Source organism: Ambystoma mexicanum, chromosome 11 (genome assembly GCF_040938575.1).
Source record: "Ambystoma mexicanum isolate Mex_15411 chromosome 11, UKY_AmexF1_1, whole genome shotgun sequence".
Classification (NCBI taxonomy): domain Eukaryota; kingdom Metazoa; phylum Chordata; class Amphibia; order Caudata; family Ambystomatidae; genus Ambystoma; species Ambystoma mexicanum.
The window spans coordinates 1,338,843,861-1,338,865,626 of NC_090934.1; the positions used below are offsets into that span (position 1 = coordinate 1,338,843,861).

The 21,766-nt window shown below is 42.9% G+C and overlaps 1 protein-coding gene across 1 annotated transcript in view; it reads left to right on the forward strand.

Moving 5' to 3' along the window:
* The window catches only part of UNC13C (unc-13 homolog C), a 1,404,640-nt gene that overhangs the window by 1,380,212 nt on the left and 2,662 nt on the right, over positions 1-21,766 (forward strand). Inside the window, exons 31-32 of the mRNA XM_069624856.1 lie at positions 5,238-5,330; positions 12,219-12,378. Of these exons, the coding sequence (XP_069480957.1) occupies positions 5,238-5,330; positions 12,219-12,378 (253 nt within the window). The remainder of the gene's footprint in view (positions 1-5,237; positions 5,331-12,218; positions 12,379-21,766) is intronic.

A 21,766-nucleotide genomic window follows, 5' to 3' on the forward strand; every position in this document is an offset into this window, starting at 1 on the left:
ATGCCAGAACATGTTGGGGCGATACTTAGTAGCACAACAATTTCAAATCTTTGTTTTTAAGATTTTGATCCTTGCCCTTTCTGACCATGAATCAAACAATTATTTGGCCATGCTTATGTTGACTCCGACACAGAAGGAAAACGATATTCAGAATAATGCTTCCATCTTGGAAAATGTATGTCTTGCCTTGATTTAAAAGATTTCGATAAATAACATAAACCATGATTTATGATGCACAGTCCGCAAGGGAGCAAACCCAACTATGTTAAGCCTTTTGAATTGGTATTGTCTTCATTCATTATCACATAGGCTGATGCTTGTGTTCCATAATGTTGCCCTGACTCTAATTCTACATCGGCTTCTAATAACTTATGCATTAGCTGCAGAAGGTTTCAGTAGCTTAGTTAAGCAATTTAATAGTGTGGCATTCTCCACTGGCTGATCAAATTGTGCATAAGGCGTCACAAGGCTGCCTTAGAAACGCTGTTCTTTGTCACCAAAAATATGCTGCGTGACAAATTGGTCATTTACATATAGCATGCATTGCGCCAACCATCTGGAGAGGATTGGAGAAACAACAAGCTCATTTGGTATTATTGTTCTGAGATGTGAGAGGGGCAGTTGCATTCAGTATTCTTGCTTAAAAACATAAAGACAACATTTTGCTGAGAAATAATTTTCACAACACAAAATTTGAATATTTGCATAGAGCCGCAATAGAAAGTGGAAATAATGTTCAAAGAACAGTCTACTTATTCAATAATATTGCATGACCGTATCAGCTTGGACACAGATTTATAAACTGCCATACTTTTACTTGTTGAGAAGAAAATGTCATTTAAGATGTTACCCTTGTGATTTGAACACGTAAGTTGCATTGGAATTCTATGACTGGTGTGAGGGGATGATGAGGCATTTGATGCATATGGACATTGTCAATGGCCTGGAAAGTAAGATGAGCGATAGCAGGCAGTGTTCTAATTTAATATTTGTTGAGTGGGAGCTAAAACCAGCTCCTGTGTGTCAGGGATCACCAAGTAAGAAGGAGCTACCACTGGGGAACCAGAAGCAAGTACACAGCACAACACAAGTCTAACCTCCACATGAGATGCACATTTGTGCCCATTATCTGTGATTCATTATGTTTAAATGTGTACTAGACGTGTTCTAATTCTTCTTTATTAACATTCTCAAACACTCAAAGTTGATGTCACATATGCATGTTGGTAAGGTACCAGTTGGGCTAGGCAGCCAAAAGTAGCTCCTGGTAGCTGTTGTTGCAAGTTAACTAGGCACTTATAGGCTAGAAGCAGGAGCTAATTAGTCCCAAGTAATGTCAAACCCTGCAGGGACTGTGCAGAAAGATGTGAGGCTTTAGCGGAGAACAGGTAAGACGTGGCAAGCTACTTTAAATAGGCAAGATAGATTATAGAAAGCATACTGGCACCCTGAAGCAACCTGAACAATATTGTTGCAGAAGGGAAGCGAACTAGGGCGTTGGGGTAGAAGAGGAAAGGATAAAAAGGTATGCTGAAACCAAGATCAGCTTGAAGAAACCAGAGTATAAGGCCATTGGATTAATCTCAATGTGGGCCTCATGCCAGTATGGTGGGTTAGAAGGTGCTGTCCTAAGGTCTACAAGTTCAAGGGAACCTTAAACCTGCAGCACACTGACTTTTGCAAGTGGGGCATGTTAGAAAAAAAAACTGAAATGAGGCACCAAGTTCTCTGATCTTTTTGCTGAGGTTCACGTGCATCACAGTTCCCATAGTCAGTTCTCATCACAGGTATCGCTGTAGCTGCGACTTTGTGGAAAGTTGCTCCCTGAGACCTTAAGCCTCTGACTGTGGGGCGTCCAAAGGCAGCCCTTGCTTTTCTGTTCATATAGCCTGCCCGATTTGTAGTGCGATCCTTGGAGGATGGTGGCAGTGAGCAACCATGGCATGCCACTGAGGCATTTGTCATTTATGTATTTAGGGAGCAGATCTGCTAGGTGGCACTCTTACACTATCAGCTCTGAAGGAGATTGAAGCTAAACTTGACTTCCTTTGTGTGAAAGTAAACTGGTGAAGTCATAAATTGTATTGTCTACTCAGCCCGGAAGCCTGGGGCAAGGGCCGCCAACACAAGATCTGGGGAGTATTTGATTTGGATCTGGGAATGAAAGGCTGAGACCACATCCTGCATGTTTGCCCAGTACGAATACTGGGAAAGTTTGAACATGGCAACAGCCAATGGTTGGCTGGCCTCATACTATTTGAAAGGATGGAATATTGTGATTGGTGGCGGAGTGCCAACCCTGATTACAATAGGCATTTGAGATAGGGCACTCTTGGCAGGGTAACATCCTAAAGACCTGAACTGTCCACGTACAAAGTGACTCACTTGCAATTTTGCATTCCCTTTTGTCTGCACAACAACATATATAGATTTTGAGTAGCATATTTAGTGGGTGTTTCCTTAGTGCATGTTATAAAGGGTTTACTGCACCTTTTAACACCCTGCTTCCATCTGCAAAGCTCTGTTTTGACTGCTACGCCACATTTACCAGTGCGAGAGTCAGGTGATCAAATCAGGCAGATGTTTATTTGGGATATAAAACTCAATACATGAAATTGTTACAGCAGATACTATGAATCACAGTAAAATTAATAAGACCGATGCAATAAAACACGTGCCATAAAATATGCAGTTAAACAATGCCATAGCACAGATGTAGCCATTCCAACAATGACAGCCTCCCTTCTTCACACGGTTACTACTCCCTCCACCACATCAATACTTGCTCCTCCGGTACTACTACTCTCGCCTTCCCACTATGACTCCCTCCTCAACACAGACACCCTCCTTTCACTCACTATCATATACTGCAAAGTCACGCCCTACACTTCACACACCTAACCAAACTTGCCGTTAACAATCACTCTAACATTGCAGTACCACTTCTACACCAGAGCAATACCTCACCTTCTCCACAAAATGCCTCATTGCCTCACTGCTCATTCCTCCCTTCTTCTCGTCTCTTGGTTGTCCACCCCTTACCTCACTTCCAGATTATTGTGTGTGTCTTTTATCCACCTCCTCCTGCTGAGATTTGACCTATGGCCCTCTCCAATCCTACCCTATTTTCCCCATCTTGAGCATGTCAAACAATCAAAGAGTCATAAGTAGCAGTTTTAGTCCTACTCAATTTCCTGTGCTGGTCTACCACAAAACAGCAATAGTGGCACAGGAAGGTAATGGTTTGAATATGTTTTCCGGGTACTTTTTCTGTGGTGCGTATAACATGGAAATGCCCCCTCTTTGGTCCCTGGTGGTCTAGGATTGTCTAAGTCTTTCTTTTGGGCTTGCCCATCACGGTAGCATCGTTCAGGCCTTCTGCTGGCTGCATCAGAATGAGGCTTCCCCTTTTGGTCCTCTCTCACCTGCCCGAGGACTCGTCAATACCACAGGACCGCATAGGTGTTCTGCTTTCCTTTTCTTTTCATGGGGATCTGTGCACTGGATCACTGCAGCGACCGGGTAACAATAACATTTCTGTCGCATTTGCACTGTGTAGGGCACTGAATTAAGCTTCGTGCTGAGATGCTTCTACTTTGTGTCTGCCTTTAATGAAATGTGTCTGTAAGAAACAGAAAAATATGGGCAAATATCTGGTATCGGAAAAATGACTTGAGACAGAGGTGAACTTCCAAGAAACATACTGGCACAGGCAGAGGGCAGGACATGAATTGGGGCCCTACCAGGAGCTCCTGACCTCATGGGCTCTGGCTCTGGGCTTCATCGTAGCTCTCGCTCGCTAAAGTACTGGTCTTGTCACACCACCCAGAGTCAGGCAGTGTTTCTTGCCCCTTGTTTGACTCTTTAGTATTTGCCCCAATTGCCTCAGCACATCATTTATAGATTTCTAGAAGGGGTAAAGGACAGTAAATCAAGAGCTTAATCTGTTTCTGTTCTGATCCAAATTGGTTGCCTGTACCTGTCTACATGAAAATCATTTTATATACAGATTCTCCACTTCAGGCGCGTTAAGCATAACATGAAAATCGAAAATAGGGTTTTGCAGAAATAGATTTATGCAGGTGGATTGAAGTACTAACATGGGTTTTATGTCTTGCGTTCGTTTCTGGGTGTTAAGTTTGCACTTGACTTCATACAATTATTAAGGCACTACTATTCCCCAGGTACAACAAATAGTTTGTGTTCCTGCTAGATATCCAAGTGAACTATACCATACTTGTCGAGTATTGGTTGCATCCATTGAAATCACAAGTAGTGGTGAGCAACCCTTAGTGTTTAGAATAATATTGGGATGTTAGGGTATTGCAACCAATTATTCTCTTTGAGACTTGATGTAATAAAACAGTATTTGCCATAGATTGGAAAATGACCAGACGAGCACGCATCATGGCCATGCAGGTCTGGCACTCCGACTGTCCCATTCTCTCTCAGAGCTTACCCGCTTGCCATCTGAGTTCATCTTGCCATGGTAGTCAACTGTTGACATTTGGTACCATAAGCCTTAGTAGCCTCAAGACATCACAATTGGGAGTTTGAATTTGGGATCTGTACACATACCCAGTACAAGGAAGAATCAACACTTCATAGTACTGGTTGAGCTCATATCATCCCCACACCCTGCTAAAAGTGCTAGTGATACAAAGGACTAGCATCTGCCGAAATGAACAAATGCCTTTGACTAACTACCTCTTCCTAGTAAAGAGTGGTCTCTCACTCAGACTAGGAAGCTGAGCATTACCTGCAATTTGAGCATCTACAAGCAGCGGACTCCCTGCTTCTCTCCACCTCCATCTCTTCTTCCTACTACTGAAGAACCAGGACTGCAAATGCAGGCGACGGCACAAGATGCAATTCTCTGGGGAAGCTTCCGCTTTTTGCATCAGATTACTTTTGTTTAAGCAAATATGCACAGCAAAGTTTCGAAAAGATACGTCTTTCTTAGGCAATTTCTAGCACAGCTCAGCAGAAAATCACAAATGATCAGATCATCACATGCCCATATGCAAAACAAGTGAAACATTTTGTAGCTGTGCTGTAAAAAGCTGCTAGTGAGAATTCTGAAGAACACTGCTGTGTACCTGATCATTCATTATGCATTAACAAAATAGAAGTATCTAGCCGTTTTTATTAAAAATATATAATTTTCCTCTCAGGTATTGGTAAATAGCAACTCGTTTGTGGTTATCATGTTCATTCGTGTTCCCTTTGCATTGCAGGCCAATCCACTAATAACCCGGTTGGAGAAATATCAGTTCAAGTAGACCTGATCACGCACCCTGGAACTGGCGAGCATAAAATCACAGTGAAAAGTAAGTGGCACAGATTCAATGCAATAATGAACACTTCCTTCATCTCTGATGATAATCCTTCTCCTCAGGAACAAACAATAGTTTGCTTTGAGCAAATCTAGGGGAATGTGTGCACAAGGCAAACTCCCAGGAAACCAGGGCGTGGTTTAATCGTGCAGATAGGACCTCAAGTTAAAAAGTAAAGTCAAAACCAGCCGTATTCCGACGTAGCAGACACCTCATCGAAGCAATTTAAATATTTTTGAAATCCAATGAAAACACAGAAAGGGTCTTATAAAATGACACATGCACCAGTAATCATTTCGACTGCCTCAGATCAAGTCTAACAGTGGGACTGCACATTGGCCCTCATTACGACCCTGGCGGAGAACCATGGTGCAATTTGCACCATGGTCCATGGCGCTAAGCTGCCAACTCCGCCATGGTGGTTGGCGGACTTACCGCCCCATCCCGACCTTGGCGGGGCAGTAAGTCCCCAATCCCCATTTACCCTTCCCCATTCCCATTTTTGCCCCATAGGGTATAATGGGAGTGGGGAAGGCGTTAATTACGCCACCGTAAATTACGGTGGCGTAATTAACAACAAGTCCCGTAGCGCTATGGATTTCGCTGCCTGCAAAAAGCAGGCGTAAAAATCACCATGGCGCTACGGGAACTCGTACTCTGGCGGAAAGGGGCGCCATGGTTTACGCCGGCGTAAACCCCTTTCCGCCAGGGTCGTAATGAGGGCCATTGTATTTTAAGGCATATTGAGGCCATAGATCTAAGTCGTTTACAAATGGGCACTAGACATTCAATTACATCAGTCAAAGAGCGTCCGTAACTAAGAGCCTGTATTAACTAACAATAAGCAGTATCTAATTATGAGGGTTACAGTCCCACTAGGGCCCCACACGTATTCAAACTGCAATCTTTTAACTTCCGACCTTCTCAACATTTCCTCAGAGCAGAGTTCTGCTTCAGTGTCCTTGCTTGCAACACTAGGGCTTTTTCACAACATTATTCTACAGCCCAACAGGTTGTTAAGTCAGAAATCAGAGGCAAATAGAACATTGCAAGTCTTCACAGAGTAAGACAGTTCCATTTAGGTAGGAGCAAGATTGTTTTTTCTCAACTCTGATTGCCCTGTGGCTAAAAAATATATCGTGAATTCATGTCTTCATAGATAAGAGACCACGTGCACAGGCAAGGCCTTAGCGTACCTTTTCTTTTCTGCCCAGCTCCTCATACAAACAGATAGTGGAAGCAACACAAATTGGCCACAAGTAAGAACAGCCCATTTTTATTATACTAGATGTTCATCAGTACCTCATTCAGCTGAATAAAGCGGCTAGCTGGAGGTGCTACACTCGTTCAGTAATTTTCTGCAAATATTCTTGTCTCTTGCTATCTTATACATAAATGGCAGCTGCGCTTTTATTATCAAGTCGACATTTGCAGGAATGGAGTCAGGGGAACTAAACCAGCGATTACTCTGAAGGACTTGTGGATTTCACATGTGTAACCGAGGGAATCTTTACTGCCACATCTCCATTCAGAATGTCTAGGAAAACGACCTATGCAAGTGTGGCATCTATGTTTTGTGCAAAATCTGACGGTATTCTCATTCCTACTCCTGTGGATCCTCTGCTCAGGTGTCCAAGTCAAGGCCATCGCTCTTGGATCCCGACCCTGGGGGTGGAGAAGCGAGGGAGGATCACCTGGGTGGAGGATCCTTGGGGATTGGGAGTGGGGTCCCCACAGGAGAGGCATGGTATTCCCCTTTTCCTGTTGAGGACCAACCTAACCCTGCCCCAACCTTTATGAGATACTATAAAGCTGTTTGCCTCATTTCCCCACACGTGACACTTGGCAGTACTGGGACGAGGAAGAGGCGACTAAGAGTAATGAACACTACCCCATTTCGCCACTCTAGTACTGGGACGAAGAAGATGCTTGTAAAGTGCTGTGAGGGTGAGGTATGTCCCTTTAATTATGGTCAGGCAAGTCTCATTTGGGTTCCACAACTGTAGCCTGTCATGGAGATGCAGGTATATAAAGAGAGACCAGTGGGCAGAACATGGAGCAACAGGGAGGCCGGTCTCAAAGAGACTAGCAGGGACACTTGTGAAGATTAGGCAGCGATGGCGGGACGGGAGAAGGAGCCAGGACGCTGGCAGATATCCCACTGGGCTTGCAGGACCCAAAACAAGTGGGCCGTTTCCTTGCCGCAGGGCTCAGAGCCTCCATGACAGAGAGCAGGCAGCAGGATCTGCGTGAAAGTCCAAAGAAGAAAAGGACGCGGTCCGCGTCCATGTGGAAGCATTCAAGTTGCTGGTGTGCAGAAGGAAACACACCGCAAGTGAGCGGGGCTCGATTCGGTGGACTTCCCAGCTTCAGAAGCAGAAAGGAAGCCTTTGGAGACGCCATGCGGAGACTCAGCAAGCCTGTGAATATCGGTGAGGGCACTCGAATACCAAGGCGCTCCTAGCAGACCACAAATAAGTATCGATCCTTCAAAATGAAGTAAAACAAATGCATATTGAACACGGAACTGAATGGAAACTTAAAATTAAGTAAAACAAATGCATATTGAATACCAAACTACATGGAAACTTAATTAAGCAAAACGAAAGCATATTGAATACCGCACTGAATGGGAACTTAACATTAAACAACGTGAATGCATATTGCACATCAAATTGACTGAAACCTTGAAGTTAAGCATAGTAAACACTGAATGGAATAAAACTTTATGGGCAAAGCAATTAGCAGAGGATTGCCCAAGTGTTCATGTGAAAGCGAATTACAGAAAAGGGCGTAAGTGGAACAGAGTGCCCTACAAAGGTGGGATTGAACAAAAAGCCTCAAAGTGACCTTTCAAGAGTGAATGCAGTGTGGCAAGGCCAAAGACTGGCAAGAGGTGTGTGACACGTGATGGCAGAACCATGAGCTGACCAAGAGAATCAAGAGGAGTATAAATCAGCAGGGATCCTGGTTGCGCGACCTGTGATGTTTGGACCGTGTGTTCTGACAACTGCACCTAGATCAGTGAGCCCTGAATGCTGAAAACCAAGGACATTGTGGTGTTGAATTTAAAGTCTTGCAGAATCCTGAGACATGAGGAACTCACGTGTGGTCTTGAAAATGGAGCCTCAAGACCTTTTGTTTTTGAAGTTTGCTTGGAACTTGGGGAAGAGAACCCCAAGGATTGTTTTAAACTGTTTTGCCTTGAACTTGAGAAAGGTCATTTTAAGATTTTTGTGGAACGTTCATACAGTGGGAGAAGAGGAGCTGGCAGAGAGCTGGGAGCTGGAAGAATCTCAGAACTTAAGATTGAACACTATGTATTTTATTATTGACATCCCTACACATTGTTTAGCTTTAGTTGTGAGGGCAAGTATAGGTTTTGGACACAGACAGACTTTTAAGTTGAACTCTTTGACTCAGACTTTTATTCAGGTAGGGAAATCCGACCTTAGCATAGGGCAAGTTAGGTCTTCTACCATCCTGACATTTGATGTAATAAGATATTTTATTTTGAACTTTAAGTCTGTCGTCTGTGTCTTGCTTCATGATGTCTTCACGGTTTTAAAAACGACCCATATCTCCACTGTTTCATTAGCAATGCAGTCTGTGAGAAAAGGGAGGCCCAGCATCAAGTGTAAGACATTGGTCAGGGGCCTGAAACCTCTGGCTCTCCAGATGTTTTGGACTACAATTCCCATCATCCCTAGCCAGCATTGCCATTATTGGGGACCCATGGGTGGTGTAGTCCAGAACATCTGGAGAGCAGTGTGTTGTAGACCCCTGATATAGGTGAAAGTTGATGAGGGAACCCCAGAATGCATTGGAGAAACAAATTAATTCTCTGAAGTCTGGATCTGCGAAACCTTTGCTCCGGTACTCCTGAATTGAAGCTGCATAGATGGCAATTTTCTCATTGATTCGCAGGGGACACTTTCAACATGACATCTAGGAGCTGGCTGCCCCTTTATTTGAGTAGCACATATAAGAATCCGCCCATTGGTTGGAGCCATTTTGTAGAACTGCTTTCTTATTTGGTTTGCCCATAATCAGTTCTGAGAAAATCTAATGCCAAGGCATCCCTAGTGTGCACAAGCCACTATTTCCACTCTGTTAGAGTCGATCTTTTCCATGCAATATGGTCTCTTACCTAAATGGATTACATTTCCTTTTGTACAGTTCACACGTAATCCTCACTCTGTAGAAGCGTAGACTAATTTTTGTAATGCCCAACGAGTTCAAGCCATTGACACAGCTTCATACATATAGGTGGATAAGTAAGCAATAATCACCCATAGGGGGAACGTCTTTGCTACCCCCTTTCAATTATTACTAAGAGCATATGTGTTTACATGCTCTTGGTGCAAAGTAAGGTGCATAGTACACAACTCTAGTGCAGTCCCATTGATAGTTCAAAAGAGACAGCCAATACCTTTCCAGGCCCAAATTTCACCTGAGCTTTGCTGTGCAAGTAAACCTCACTTAATAAAGACAAAATCTAAGATGGAGTGCCAATGTCACCAGCCGGCTTCAAAGTCCTTCCCCGTTCTACACATAGTTTACATCCAGAATTGTTTACTTTTAAATCGTAGGATTGTATCACGACTCATGGAACATGCAGTGGCTGTTACATGCCGCATTGTGAACACGCTGAAATTGGGAGGTAGTACGGCTTCTGTGACTATAGAGTGCTTCCATGTTGGTTTCAGTGAAGGATATAGTGCTTACTGGGTTGCGTCTGGGTGCTTCAAGACACTACTGCATATGGCAAAGCCAAAATATGGTAGATTCAGAGAGCCGCATCAAGCAGAATTGGCTTGCAAAATTCTTATCAAGCAGACTTTGCATCTTACTATTAGATACTAAGCCTGCACATTGATAACATTTAAAACCATCAATCAGTAGCTACTGTAAAAATAAGTGCATTTGGTATCGTTTCATAACAGTGCAAAAGATAAAAATAGCTAAAATAATCATCAGCAGTTTTATATCATTACCATGTTCAAGGACAGAAAGTAGTCCTCTCAATAAATGTAATCCATTGAACAAACTCTACATGCTGTTGTTGTATGACATAATACATTACTTCAGTCCTGTCTAAGTGTCTAAAATAGATGTGCCCCCTATAATTTCAGATATGATGTGTAATATCCATGATCAGATGTTTCTAAACCTCCTTCTGCCATTCTTCCATGGTTGAAGCTCTAGCAGAGTTCTGACAACAAGCTATTAGAGGCCTATCTACAAATGTTCCAAGTTAATAAACTTCCCTTACAGTCCCCATGCCATAATGTTGGCCGAGCATGCCAGCTAGTTCTGGGAGCAAGTCCATACCACACGCCTCTCGCATACCTTTAAATACTGCTCTCCAGACATTCTCTAGTTCTGGACATAACCAAACCATATGCTGCCAATTTCCAACCTTCTTTTAACAGTTTGGGATATAGTTAATGTCTTAAGATAGTACCTTGCTGTGTGCTTGGGGTAGTGTCCAATTTCTAAAAGCTATATGTAGTATTGAGTATGCTCGAGATTTGCAGCTAACACTATTTCATACCCCTGCCTGCACATCGGTAGCCATTCTCGTGATAATTTCTGAATTTCTCCGATTTGCTTTCTTAGCTTCATTTGTAAATACCCAAGATTGAAAAATTAAGGATCCTGTAGGAAAGGGGTACAATCTATCACATTTTGAGCAAAAATCTGTTTTGAATTAAATACCAGAAGGTTGAAATTGCCCAAAGAAATATGCCCTCTGTGGCAGATAAAATGTGCTTTGAAGTTCATTGAAATCCTTGACACTCTTTATTTCTAGAAATCACAAATTGGTCAATGACATGAATACCCTTTGCCACCCATAATGGCATTGAGGACCACTTTCAGTTTCCAAAACCTTTTAAAAAATTCAGCAAGTGGTGTCCTGGTCTCCCTCCCTCCTGCTTGATCCCCTGACATCCAAGGAAAGACCAGTGAACATGTTCAGCAATCCATGCCCAATTACAGAGGCAATAAAGCAGACGCGACCAGACCATGGAGCCATTCACTGAGAAGCTCAGTAAAGTGAGATACATTCGGAGAAAGCTGCTATGAAGCCCGATACAGCATGTAGCTTTTACAGGTCTTGAATTCTGTTATGCAGTCATTTTCAAACAACAGGATAAACAGTTCAATTGGGAGAAAGTTATTATTTGAGTGGGAAAAATGTACTTTTGTAATTCACTTTCTCAGATCTCTCATGCTATGCATGGTGCTGTACCTTCCCTCCAAATCATGCATCTAAAACATATCCGTACAGGCCTTTGCCGTTAATTCCACTTCCCGTTTGCAAGGTGGAAGGGAAACAAAACATGAGAGACAATTGGAGCATGCTGAAGACCTCCACATTACAAACATCCAAATAAATTGCTTAAGTGAACCTCTTAAGAGCCTGCCTATATAAAGGTCATTTATAACATTACACTAAATTAAAAGTCAGAATAAAAGGAATGAAAAATAACTTTTATTGGGCATATAGACACCATTCAATCTGTAAAGTGACAAAAGCAGTGCCTTTTCAGGAATGCTGATGAACCATACATTGAAAGTAAGTATTTACAACTCACTGTCAAACATGGTGTCAAGTCAAAGAATAAAACTTGGAGAAGAATCCAATTTGAGCTTATGACATAGTGTCATAGAATAATTGTTAACTTTCGTTAGATTTCATCTCCTTCACATAAATCCCCTGATGCTTCTTGTGTGGAGTTTCCATGGTAACCACAAGATGTAGTGAATAATTGACAAGGTATAGATAACATTTCACAACATTGCACGCAACATTGGATTAACGTGGCTATGAATTTGCATTTTAATGGGATTTCTAATCTTATTCGTTCACAACAGTTGTGGCAATTAATGATTTGAGCTGGCAAACCACTGCTATGTTCCGACCATTTGTGGAGGTGCACGTGCTGGGCCCGAACCTGAGTGACAAGAAAAGAAAATTTGGAACCAAGACAAAGAGCAACACCTGGTCACCAAAATTCAATGAAACGTTCCACTTGTAAGTATGCGAGAGAACATAGTTCAACAAAAATGCATATAAATCAAGTCATGTGTATGAAGTATCATTGGAACATCAAAGCTTATAGATTATACTTCAAGACTTAAGCAATGTAAGATAATATACATGATATTTGTTTACAGTTTTCTGGTACCATTTGCATCATAATAAAGTGCTATAATTGTGAAGTAATGTGCATCATTTGGGATTTACATTTGATACATTGGAAAACTGCCCATGTGTTTATTAGGCAATAAACCCAGCTGGGCGGGGGCTTTAGCGGATCAGGTAATCAGACACTCCAGTTTATAGCGATTTTGCGATCCCGCAAAGTGCTGCAAAAACGGCCGTTTTGTGCAAAATGCCGTAAAAACGGACGGTTTTTTGCAAAAAAAAGCCCTGCAAAAACTACAAAAAAAACATCTCAGGGTTCCAGATTCTCAAAATGTATCAATGCAAGAAATGAAATGTGCAAACACATCTCATCACTTGCGCCCAAAAAAAGAGCAGCCCAATCCACAAGGGACACTTGAATGGGCACATTTGATTAAAATGTGCCCATTCAGGTGGCCCTTGTGGATTTTATACGCGCGCCCATTCAGATCGCCTTTTTCACCTCTGAGTAAATCAGGGGGCGTTTCTGCCAATTTAAAAGTGCATCCTAAATTTCCACACAAGATGCACTTTTAAATGTGCAGAAATTGTAGGCAACCCTATGCTGGGAGCTGGGGGTGCCACTGCATGATAGGGGGCCTCATTACAAGTCTAGGGGTAGCCGTGCCAGTAAAAACGGCACGGCTGGCACCAGTGTTATTTCTTTCTGGCAGTCCCTCCGGCCAGATGCTGGAAAAAAGAAAATCCCCATTCCCATAGAGTTCCATTGGACTCAATGGGAATGGGGAGGACGGATGCACCGGCACTGTGTGCAACAGTGCTGGTCTATCCGTCAAGGTCTGCGAGCGGGTGCCATTTCGCCCGCCATGTCAGACCTGGCAGGCCGAAAGGCACCTGCTCACAGAACTCGTAGTTTGCCGGTCTGGAAAAAACAGTAGCGGCAAGTTTACCGGTACCGTTGTTTCTGGACCGGCAACCGCTTTATGACCCCCGGGGTCTTTCTTGACCCGGTCATGCGTTTTTGTAAGGTATATGAATCACTGGTATGTTGCTTGCATTTCTGTTCCTCAAACAGGATAGAAATGCGTTTTTTGGGTCGTATTTTACAGTGGACGTGCTGGGAGCTTGCAGATCACTGCCGGGAGAGCGCTTCTATTCAAGGTACTACCCATTTTGACCGCCAAAAATCGATCGAATGGTACAATTTGACCTATTTCGCCAGTACCATTCGTTCGATTTTTATAAATACCGAACATGTGGAGTGGGGGTTATGGGGGCGTTACCCGCTCCTTATGTTCAGTATTACAGCCTTGGGAGTTGCAGGGGTGGCCCCCGCTTTCTCAAAATTGGAGGTGGGGGACTGAAAACAAAAACAAACAAAAAACTAAAAAGGGACTATGTGACGTCGGTTCCGTCCTGCGTTAGAAGGACTGATCTGACACAGCTGGGTTGGAGGGGAAGCGGCAGCGACCAAGCAGTTAACTAGGGGAGGGGGTGGGTTGCTGGTGAAAGGTACATTTTGGGTTGTTTGGCTGAAATGCAAATCTACTTGCGGTAAAATTGAAAAACTGTCTGCCAACCCAGAAAAATCTGGGATTCTTCCTATTAAATTAAAACAAAAGATACATAATAATGACACCCTGACTCTCTTTTAGCCTTGCATTCTGCCTCTTTCCTACAATGTGGCAATCTAACACCCTCCAGATAATATAAAATGTCCCGCAAAAATGCCACAATAAATAAAGGTTTGTGCCGCAAAATTTGCCATTTCAACCTGCAAAATTTGCAGCTTCATGCTGCAAAATCCTGGAAGGTCTGGGTAATGCCCTGGTCAAGTTAGAAGCTCGAGTGAAGTGTGGGCCTTAATGTTTGCCCTGGGAATTGCCTGTCCCGGTAAAGCCCTGGCACAGAGGCGTTTATTGCGATTAATATCCCGATATTGTTTTACTGAGACACTAATAGTGTTTTTTTCAAGTTTAGAAATGGCATGTTTACTGTTTCTGAACTTGAAAAAAAAAATATGATACAAAATGGCCACCATGGATTAGGGAGAAGGAAACTATACGTATTCCCTTCTCCGTTTCTATGGCAGACAGACAGAGTGTTCCCGGCACCGGCGAGGGACAGAGGAGTGCAAGGTAAGAGGGGAGGAGATTGGAGGTGAGGAAAGGAGGGAAAAGGGGGCTCAGTGTCCACTTGCCTGATTCCCAGCAGGGAAGATGGAGGCCTCCTACTTCCGAAGAGGCTTGGAGCAGGGGTTTTACCATGTGGTGAAGCCCCCATTCTAAGCCTTCTGATTGGCTGTGAGGCACCACCCCGCCTCACTGCGGGACTAATAATAAATAATATTTTTAAACACTTAGAATTTTTTAATAAATGCCATTTCAGTGTTTTATTAGTCCCTGAATGCATGGTATTGGCGGCACAATGAATACCAAGTTAGATTATTTGAAAGCATGTGTATATTTCCTACATACAGATGACAGTGTAACCGTGTTAGCTAAAGCAAGGAACTAAAAATCACGTGTACACTCTTAGACTTAAGAATGAGATTTTGTTCCGATCTACAGGCAAGTTAGGTCATTGTGTAGCAGCATGAACTTAAATAAAAATCAGATTGCTGGTGTATGTCTTCAAAACAACCCTTAGTGCATATCAGTTTGCTATGAAGATCCTTTTAAGAGTGAGCGGGAACATTTTGGAAATATTAATAGCTGTTGATATACCGAATAAAGAAAATGGCTTAGAAGAAGGGGACTTGGATGAGTTGCTAGCATTTGCGGAGTCTTGCTGACAACGTAGTAATTGCCTCGCAACCCATCATGATTGCTGACCAGGAAAATGGTAGCGGGAATGAATCATATTGTCCATCTGGGGTTCATTTAACCCATAAGCAAAAGAGGCAGCTAAAGAGGCAGCAAGCTTGCTGTGGAAATGAACAGCCAGTTAATACTCAAGAAACAGGACGTCTGACTAGCAATCAGAGGAATATACCCAAGGCTTCTAAAAAAAAGCCCTGAAAAGAGCAAATGGCCGAAATAGAGAGCAAACCCAACTCTCAGGTACCTTGACAAGTAGACTAGTCAAATCAAACATAGACGTGATGGAGCATGACCAGAACAATGGTACTGATTCTCTGGAGGACGATAACAATAGCAGTATCTTTGCTTTCTAAAGCAGGTTCCCCCTAACTGCTGCACAGGGAAGATAATGTCAAATTACCATCTGATTGGTGTGCAGGGCCCGTGCCTCAGCACGATTCCCAGGCTTGCAAATTTGCAAAGACTCCTTTTTCGTTTACCATCAAGTGTCTTCATCAGAGGGATTTAAGAAAAGCTTTTGAATCATTCTGACTTGTTAGCAATGCTACATAACATGTCCCCGAGACGAGCCCTCGAAACGTTTGATTTCTCATTTTTAGAACCTTTGGATTGTACCAACCCGAACGTCACTAAAGTCAATTCCACTGGGAAGGATCCAGTAAGTCCGATACAATCATATAGAGAAAAACTTGCGGCACTAGAATTTGACCTAGATGTCGAGGAAGGTCCAAAACCCACAAATAGTAATGAAAACATTCTAAATATTATTGCAATTAATTCAAAACAGATTATTGCTCTTCCAGCTCTTGCTTTGAAAAGGCAATGTCTGCTATACATAAAATCTAAATCTGGGCGTAGATGCCCACTGTTGAAAATGCAGGGTCAAACTGCTAATAATGGAGATTCCTACTTTTACTTTTAACCTATTGCCTCCGCTCTTCAATCAATTGACTGGAGACCTGATTGGGACAGCGGATATCATATACAAAAGATTAATTTTGAAAAAAGATTTGATGCCTGGTGCTGGGTTTTGAGTTACGATTAGATTGCCAAATTGAAAAGGTATAGCGATGTCATGACTGTCACTCCTATGCAAAATGACCCCGATAATTGAAAAAGCAAGGCATGTTTTGGCCCAGTGTATGAACTTGGGATCTCTTTATATGAATCCTTTAGGAACATATGTGGGCCACTATGACAGTATAAAGAAGCATTTTGGCAATACTGTTTGAATGGTGAAATCAAAGCGTTGCACCTCGCACTTTATCATTTATGACTTGATGTAAAGATTTTAGAAGTGAAGCAACTACTACAATAACATTTCTGTTAACGATCATGTTGAAAGATCTCTCCTTTTATCTGTATATTTTAATTTGGCTTGCACTGAGAATGCACTAAGCATTTTAATGAGGATGTGAGGAATCACATACTCATTACAATTATTTTAATGATAAAGATAAAGATGAAGCAAGATTTTAAGAATCTTGATAAAGTTGTATGAATGGTGCAATGAGTTTTTTAGGTAGATTGCAATATTGCCAAGATATTGTCATTTTGTGTTCATTGTTGATATGTAGTTAAATGTTTTACTTGTGTAAAGTTTGTAAATACCTAAAGACATGAATAATAAGTAAATAAATAGCATTTGGATTGCAGGCTCAGGAGTGTTGATGAATTTACACACTCATCTAGAAAGTGCAGAAGTGTTCCGATGAGCTTGGATTCTGCTTAAGTGTTGTTCTTTGGATATAGAAATTGTTTTCTTCAACTCTGTTAGCAGCTTTCTTCAGTTCAGGTTATCTTCTTTGGTCTGTGAACTTCTCCACTTACATTCTGTCCCAAAACATACCATGAGGCAGCATGTCACTAAGGCTTGCGCATCTGGTGGGCTCATCAATAAACTCCTTAGCCACATTCAGCCCTTTCTCTCACAGGAAAACATGTCTCTCCTGGCTTCACGGATTGACTATTGTAACAGCCCTTCTCGCCGGTACCGCCCAGTCAAATTTCTCTGTTCTTCAAGTGACCCACAACGGGACAGTAAGAGCAGTCCTGGCCATTCCTAGACAACATCACGTCTCTGAGACAAGAAGAGCACTGCATTGGTTGCCCGTGAGGCAACGTGTGTCTCATAAGATCTTGACCCTAACCCACAAATGCCTGACCCATGTGGCGCCTATCTGCCTCACAGAGCGCCTGAAGCCATACCTACCCACATGCTCCCTTAGGTCACAGGACCAGACCAGACTTGTACAGCCTACATTCCTCCTGCCTAAGTACGGGTGGACAAGCTTTGATGTCTCGGGCCCCTGTCATCTGGAACACCATTGCACCTTAATTCCAAAAAATCCAAAACACGACTGAGTTAAAAAAAAGGCTGAAAACCTTCCTGTTCAACGCACCCTTAATCTAGAGGCACTCTCGCTGCCTTGAGTCTGAGTTCTTGTTTTTTGTCTTGTTTGTTCCGTGTGCGCCCTGAGGCCCTTGGGGGAGCTGACACACTATTACAAATTTAAATAAATAAATAAAATAGGATTTGCACATTTTGTGAGACTGTGGTTTGGCACATTTATTCCACGAGCAAAATCAAAGAAGAGGGTGTCTATTGAGACTGAATCCACATAAGTGCAAAACCCACATGATAATGAAATAGCTTCTCAATTCAGTAGGTTACGCAAAAGCCTATTTTCTTAATTTGCTTTGTTGTGTAGTTGGCAATATATTTGGTAGAAATTCACTTTTAATACATTGATGGTTTGACTGGGAGGCAAAATGCTATATTTGGGACACAATCAAAAATGAGCTGAGTATCATGAGTGGGAAGCTAGTTGCTTGTCCCTGTACAACCAGTGCAGTATTGAAATCGTGTGGTAGGTTTGCTATTTATTATTGCTAACTATTATTGCCTGGAGAGTTTTTATCTCAAGAAACCATCCTACTCCACTCTTAAGCAGCAACACATCCTGAATCATCCAGGCTGGATAGTGATCATGGTTGCTCCAACCGAACAGGACGTCTATGAATTCTATAGTTTATGGGTAGAGTAATAAGCACTCTAGTAAAAGCAGTAGCTCAAATAAAGCATAGTGAATAAAGTCAGTCTGGTGCCCACCACTACAATTATTGCAATGTCTGCTGGTATGCAGATGGCTACTAGGGCATTGTACACCGTGATTCCTCCAGGCAACCCCTGGACCAGCAAGAGGTAGTGTTTCCCTTGCCCAAAAAGGCATCCTTAGACAATGCGAACCAAGCAAACCTCTGTTGTCGGTCTTTTCTTTTTCATGCAGGGATTTTAGAATGGCGTTTATTGAGTTTGAGATTTTCTTTGAGAACCAGTGAAGATTGCCTTCATGAAATACTCTGGGAATTGCACAATCTGTCTACGCGGATGGACATTGTCTTCTCTAAACTGGACTACTGTGCCAGCATCCTCTTTGGTCTCCCCAACTATGCTTTATGTCCTCTCGACTAGATCATTAACTCTGCTACCAGGACTCACTTTGAACTCCCTCACTTCACACCTATTTCCTTGTACTGTATGCAAAACAGGGCCACATTTAAAGGTCTTCTTCTGGTTCACAAATCTATCCACGGTAAGGCACCACTGTATCTATCCTCCTCTATCCAACTCTACAAGCCTTGTCATAATCTCTGCTCTTCCTCCTGGAATACCCTAGGGGCTCCTCGCCCTCACTTTGCTTACGCTCTTGCTCTCTTCTTGCTCCACTTATGAAGCATCTAAGTGTAGGAATGTTCATCTTTTGAACACATGTTCAACAATCAAGACTGACACAGAAGTTCTACAAGTGAGGCTCAATGGTCATTGGGAAGGGAACCCAATATGGACAAAGATTTCAAATGAGAACCTGACAACCAGGCAACAAACTGACATGTATACTTATTTGAAATCAAACAGGACAAAAGGATCATCCAGTGGTATATTGATAACATGAAATATAATTTGAAAAGTAACGTATGACTGTATGCAAGCCTTAACTTGAATATATGTAACAAGCAGATGTTTTGTTACTTTAGTTTATGTGTCCTGAAGAAGCGTTCATTGTGGAACACATGTTTGCAGAAACACTTTGTTAAGCAAGGACATTATGTGGAGAATAAAGTATTGGTAAGAATACCATATAGATTTTTAGAAGTTTGATTATGTAATAGCTAGAGTGGCAACCAAATCTAAAGGAAAATCATAGTAAGTTACACATGGTGTGAGGCACAGATATACCCGCTGTTATTGATAGAAATGACAAAAAATAGAAAATGCTTCCCTGTACACCCAGGGCCTTCGCCAAGTGCCCCCCTCCTCTGTGCGAGCTCCCTCCCCCCCTCATGGCCATTTCACCTCCCCTGCCCTCTCCCATTCCCCCACAACACTCACTGTTTCTGTGACACAGTTTGAGATGTCGGCTATTCGCTGCTATTCTGTCCGATAGCCGAGGTTATAGAAAAGCGTTGCGTTGCAAACTCAGTCCCCACACCCCCTCCAAATCTCAAATTTCATTTGATGTCCTCTTGCAACCCCTGCCCCGCCCCAGCTTGATGGCATTTGCTTGGTTTTGACCTGCAAAAGCCTTTTTTCTGTTTTTCATTTTCCAATACCCTCAGCTATACCCACGGATATCTCTTGCATTGAGAAACAGAAAAGATAGTGGCTGTTCATTTATAAACACCCAGTTTCTTGGTAATTTACCCAGGATATAGCTTTCTATTTTGGAGAAGGGTGCACCCGCTTCTCCATCAAATATTTTAAAACGACTGGACGCAATAACCCCAAACCACAAAATACTTCTGCCCCAGTTGTTTCGGACATGGTACAAATCCGTCCAGCGGTTTGGGCTGTGCGGCCTGGCAGAAATTAACCTTTTTTGTCTATGGGAGAATGAATGAGGAGACGGCCACAACGTTTTTTTGTTTGTTTTCTTAATAACAACTTTTTTATTTTTTAACAAATCCATCCCAAAACGTGCATTCAGGGGACGGGGGTGGGGAGCATGCGTACCTAGTTATCTTTGGAATTCTGTCCAAATCCATCGCACGAGCCAAAAGTTATTAGCAATTCATTTCTTCTGTTTCCTATGGGAGTCCGACCCACCTTAACTATTACCTTATAATATATAGATAGCTATATAAAAATCAAGAACAACAAACCTCATAATAATTACTAGCACATGGGATGACTGTAGCTACACATAGTCCTGTTTAACCCTACTACTTTGTCTGAAGTTGGTACCAAAGAAGGTGAGGTAGGCTGTCACTTGGGAGCCCATCCATCTCAAATTAATCTTCCTATTCCATAAAGGGAAAAGCTGGGGTGCGGGCAGGCTTTTTTTGCTGAAGCTGGGCACAGATTACATAGGAGATACCTCCAATGGAATCCCTTCTGCACATTCCAAGGTTTGCAGAATTGTGGCATTGGGACAGCATGTTTACTCCTCCCTTTCCTACTGTGCAACCACATTACATCTCTTCTCTTAGCACAAGCGTGTATTTTAGAGAGAACAAAGGTTGAATTCACAAGGTGTGTTCAAGCCTTTATTTGGCAAAACAAAGGAGTCTTGCCTTCTTCATAAAGCAAAGACTTTAGAAGCATAGTTTTACACATAGGGTTGGAACAGCTTCCTAGCCACATGCACCACCCACCACACCGTCAAAGCCCTAGCAGACCATGCATCCATCATGCCTGCACCTTCTTGGCCACAATTCATCGCTTTTAATTTTCAAGCCAATGAACATCGCCCTCATATTAGGGGGGCTGCCCCTCCCTGAACACTAACTCATCAATAGCTTTCACAGTAGCGTTGAGACCCTCCAGCATTCATCTCCTATGGCTGCTTTTAGCTCCAGTGTGGCTGAAATATCAAGTATGAGGAGTGTACACGGTGAGTCATTGTTCGTATTGTTCTTTAACATCTCCCGCATTGAGCAGAATCTGGATCTGTTTCTCTCATTGTCCTGAGACTGGAGGCTTTGCTACGGGCAAAAGTAGGTTTGAACAAAAGGACAATGGGCCACATTACGAGTCCGGCGGTAGCCGTGCTGGTAAAACCGGCAGGCTACCACCGGACTCGTGATGAATTACTGCCACCTGACTTGCCGGAATAACCGGGACATTACAGCCCCGGCTGTCCATGTAAGTCAGGCGGCGGCAATTGTTACTTCCCTTTCCCATTGGAGTCCCGTACGACTCAATGGGAATGGGAGGACAGAAGCACCAGCACTGTGCGCAACAGGCCAGTGCTTCCATCAAAATCTACCAGCGGGTGCCATTCCGCCCGCCAGGGTCAGACCTGGCGGGTGAAACGGCACTCGCCAGCGGACTTGTAGTTTGCCGGTCCGGAAAAAACAGTGCAGGTAAGCTTACGGGCACCGTTGTTTCCGGAGCGGCAAACATGTAATGAGGCCCAATGTGTTAGCTTGAGGAACCTGCTTTACAGATC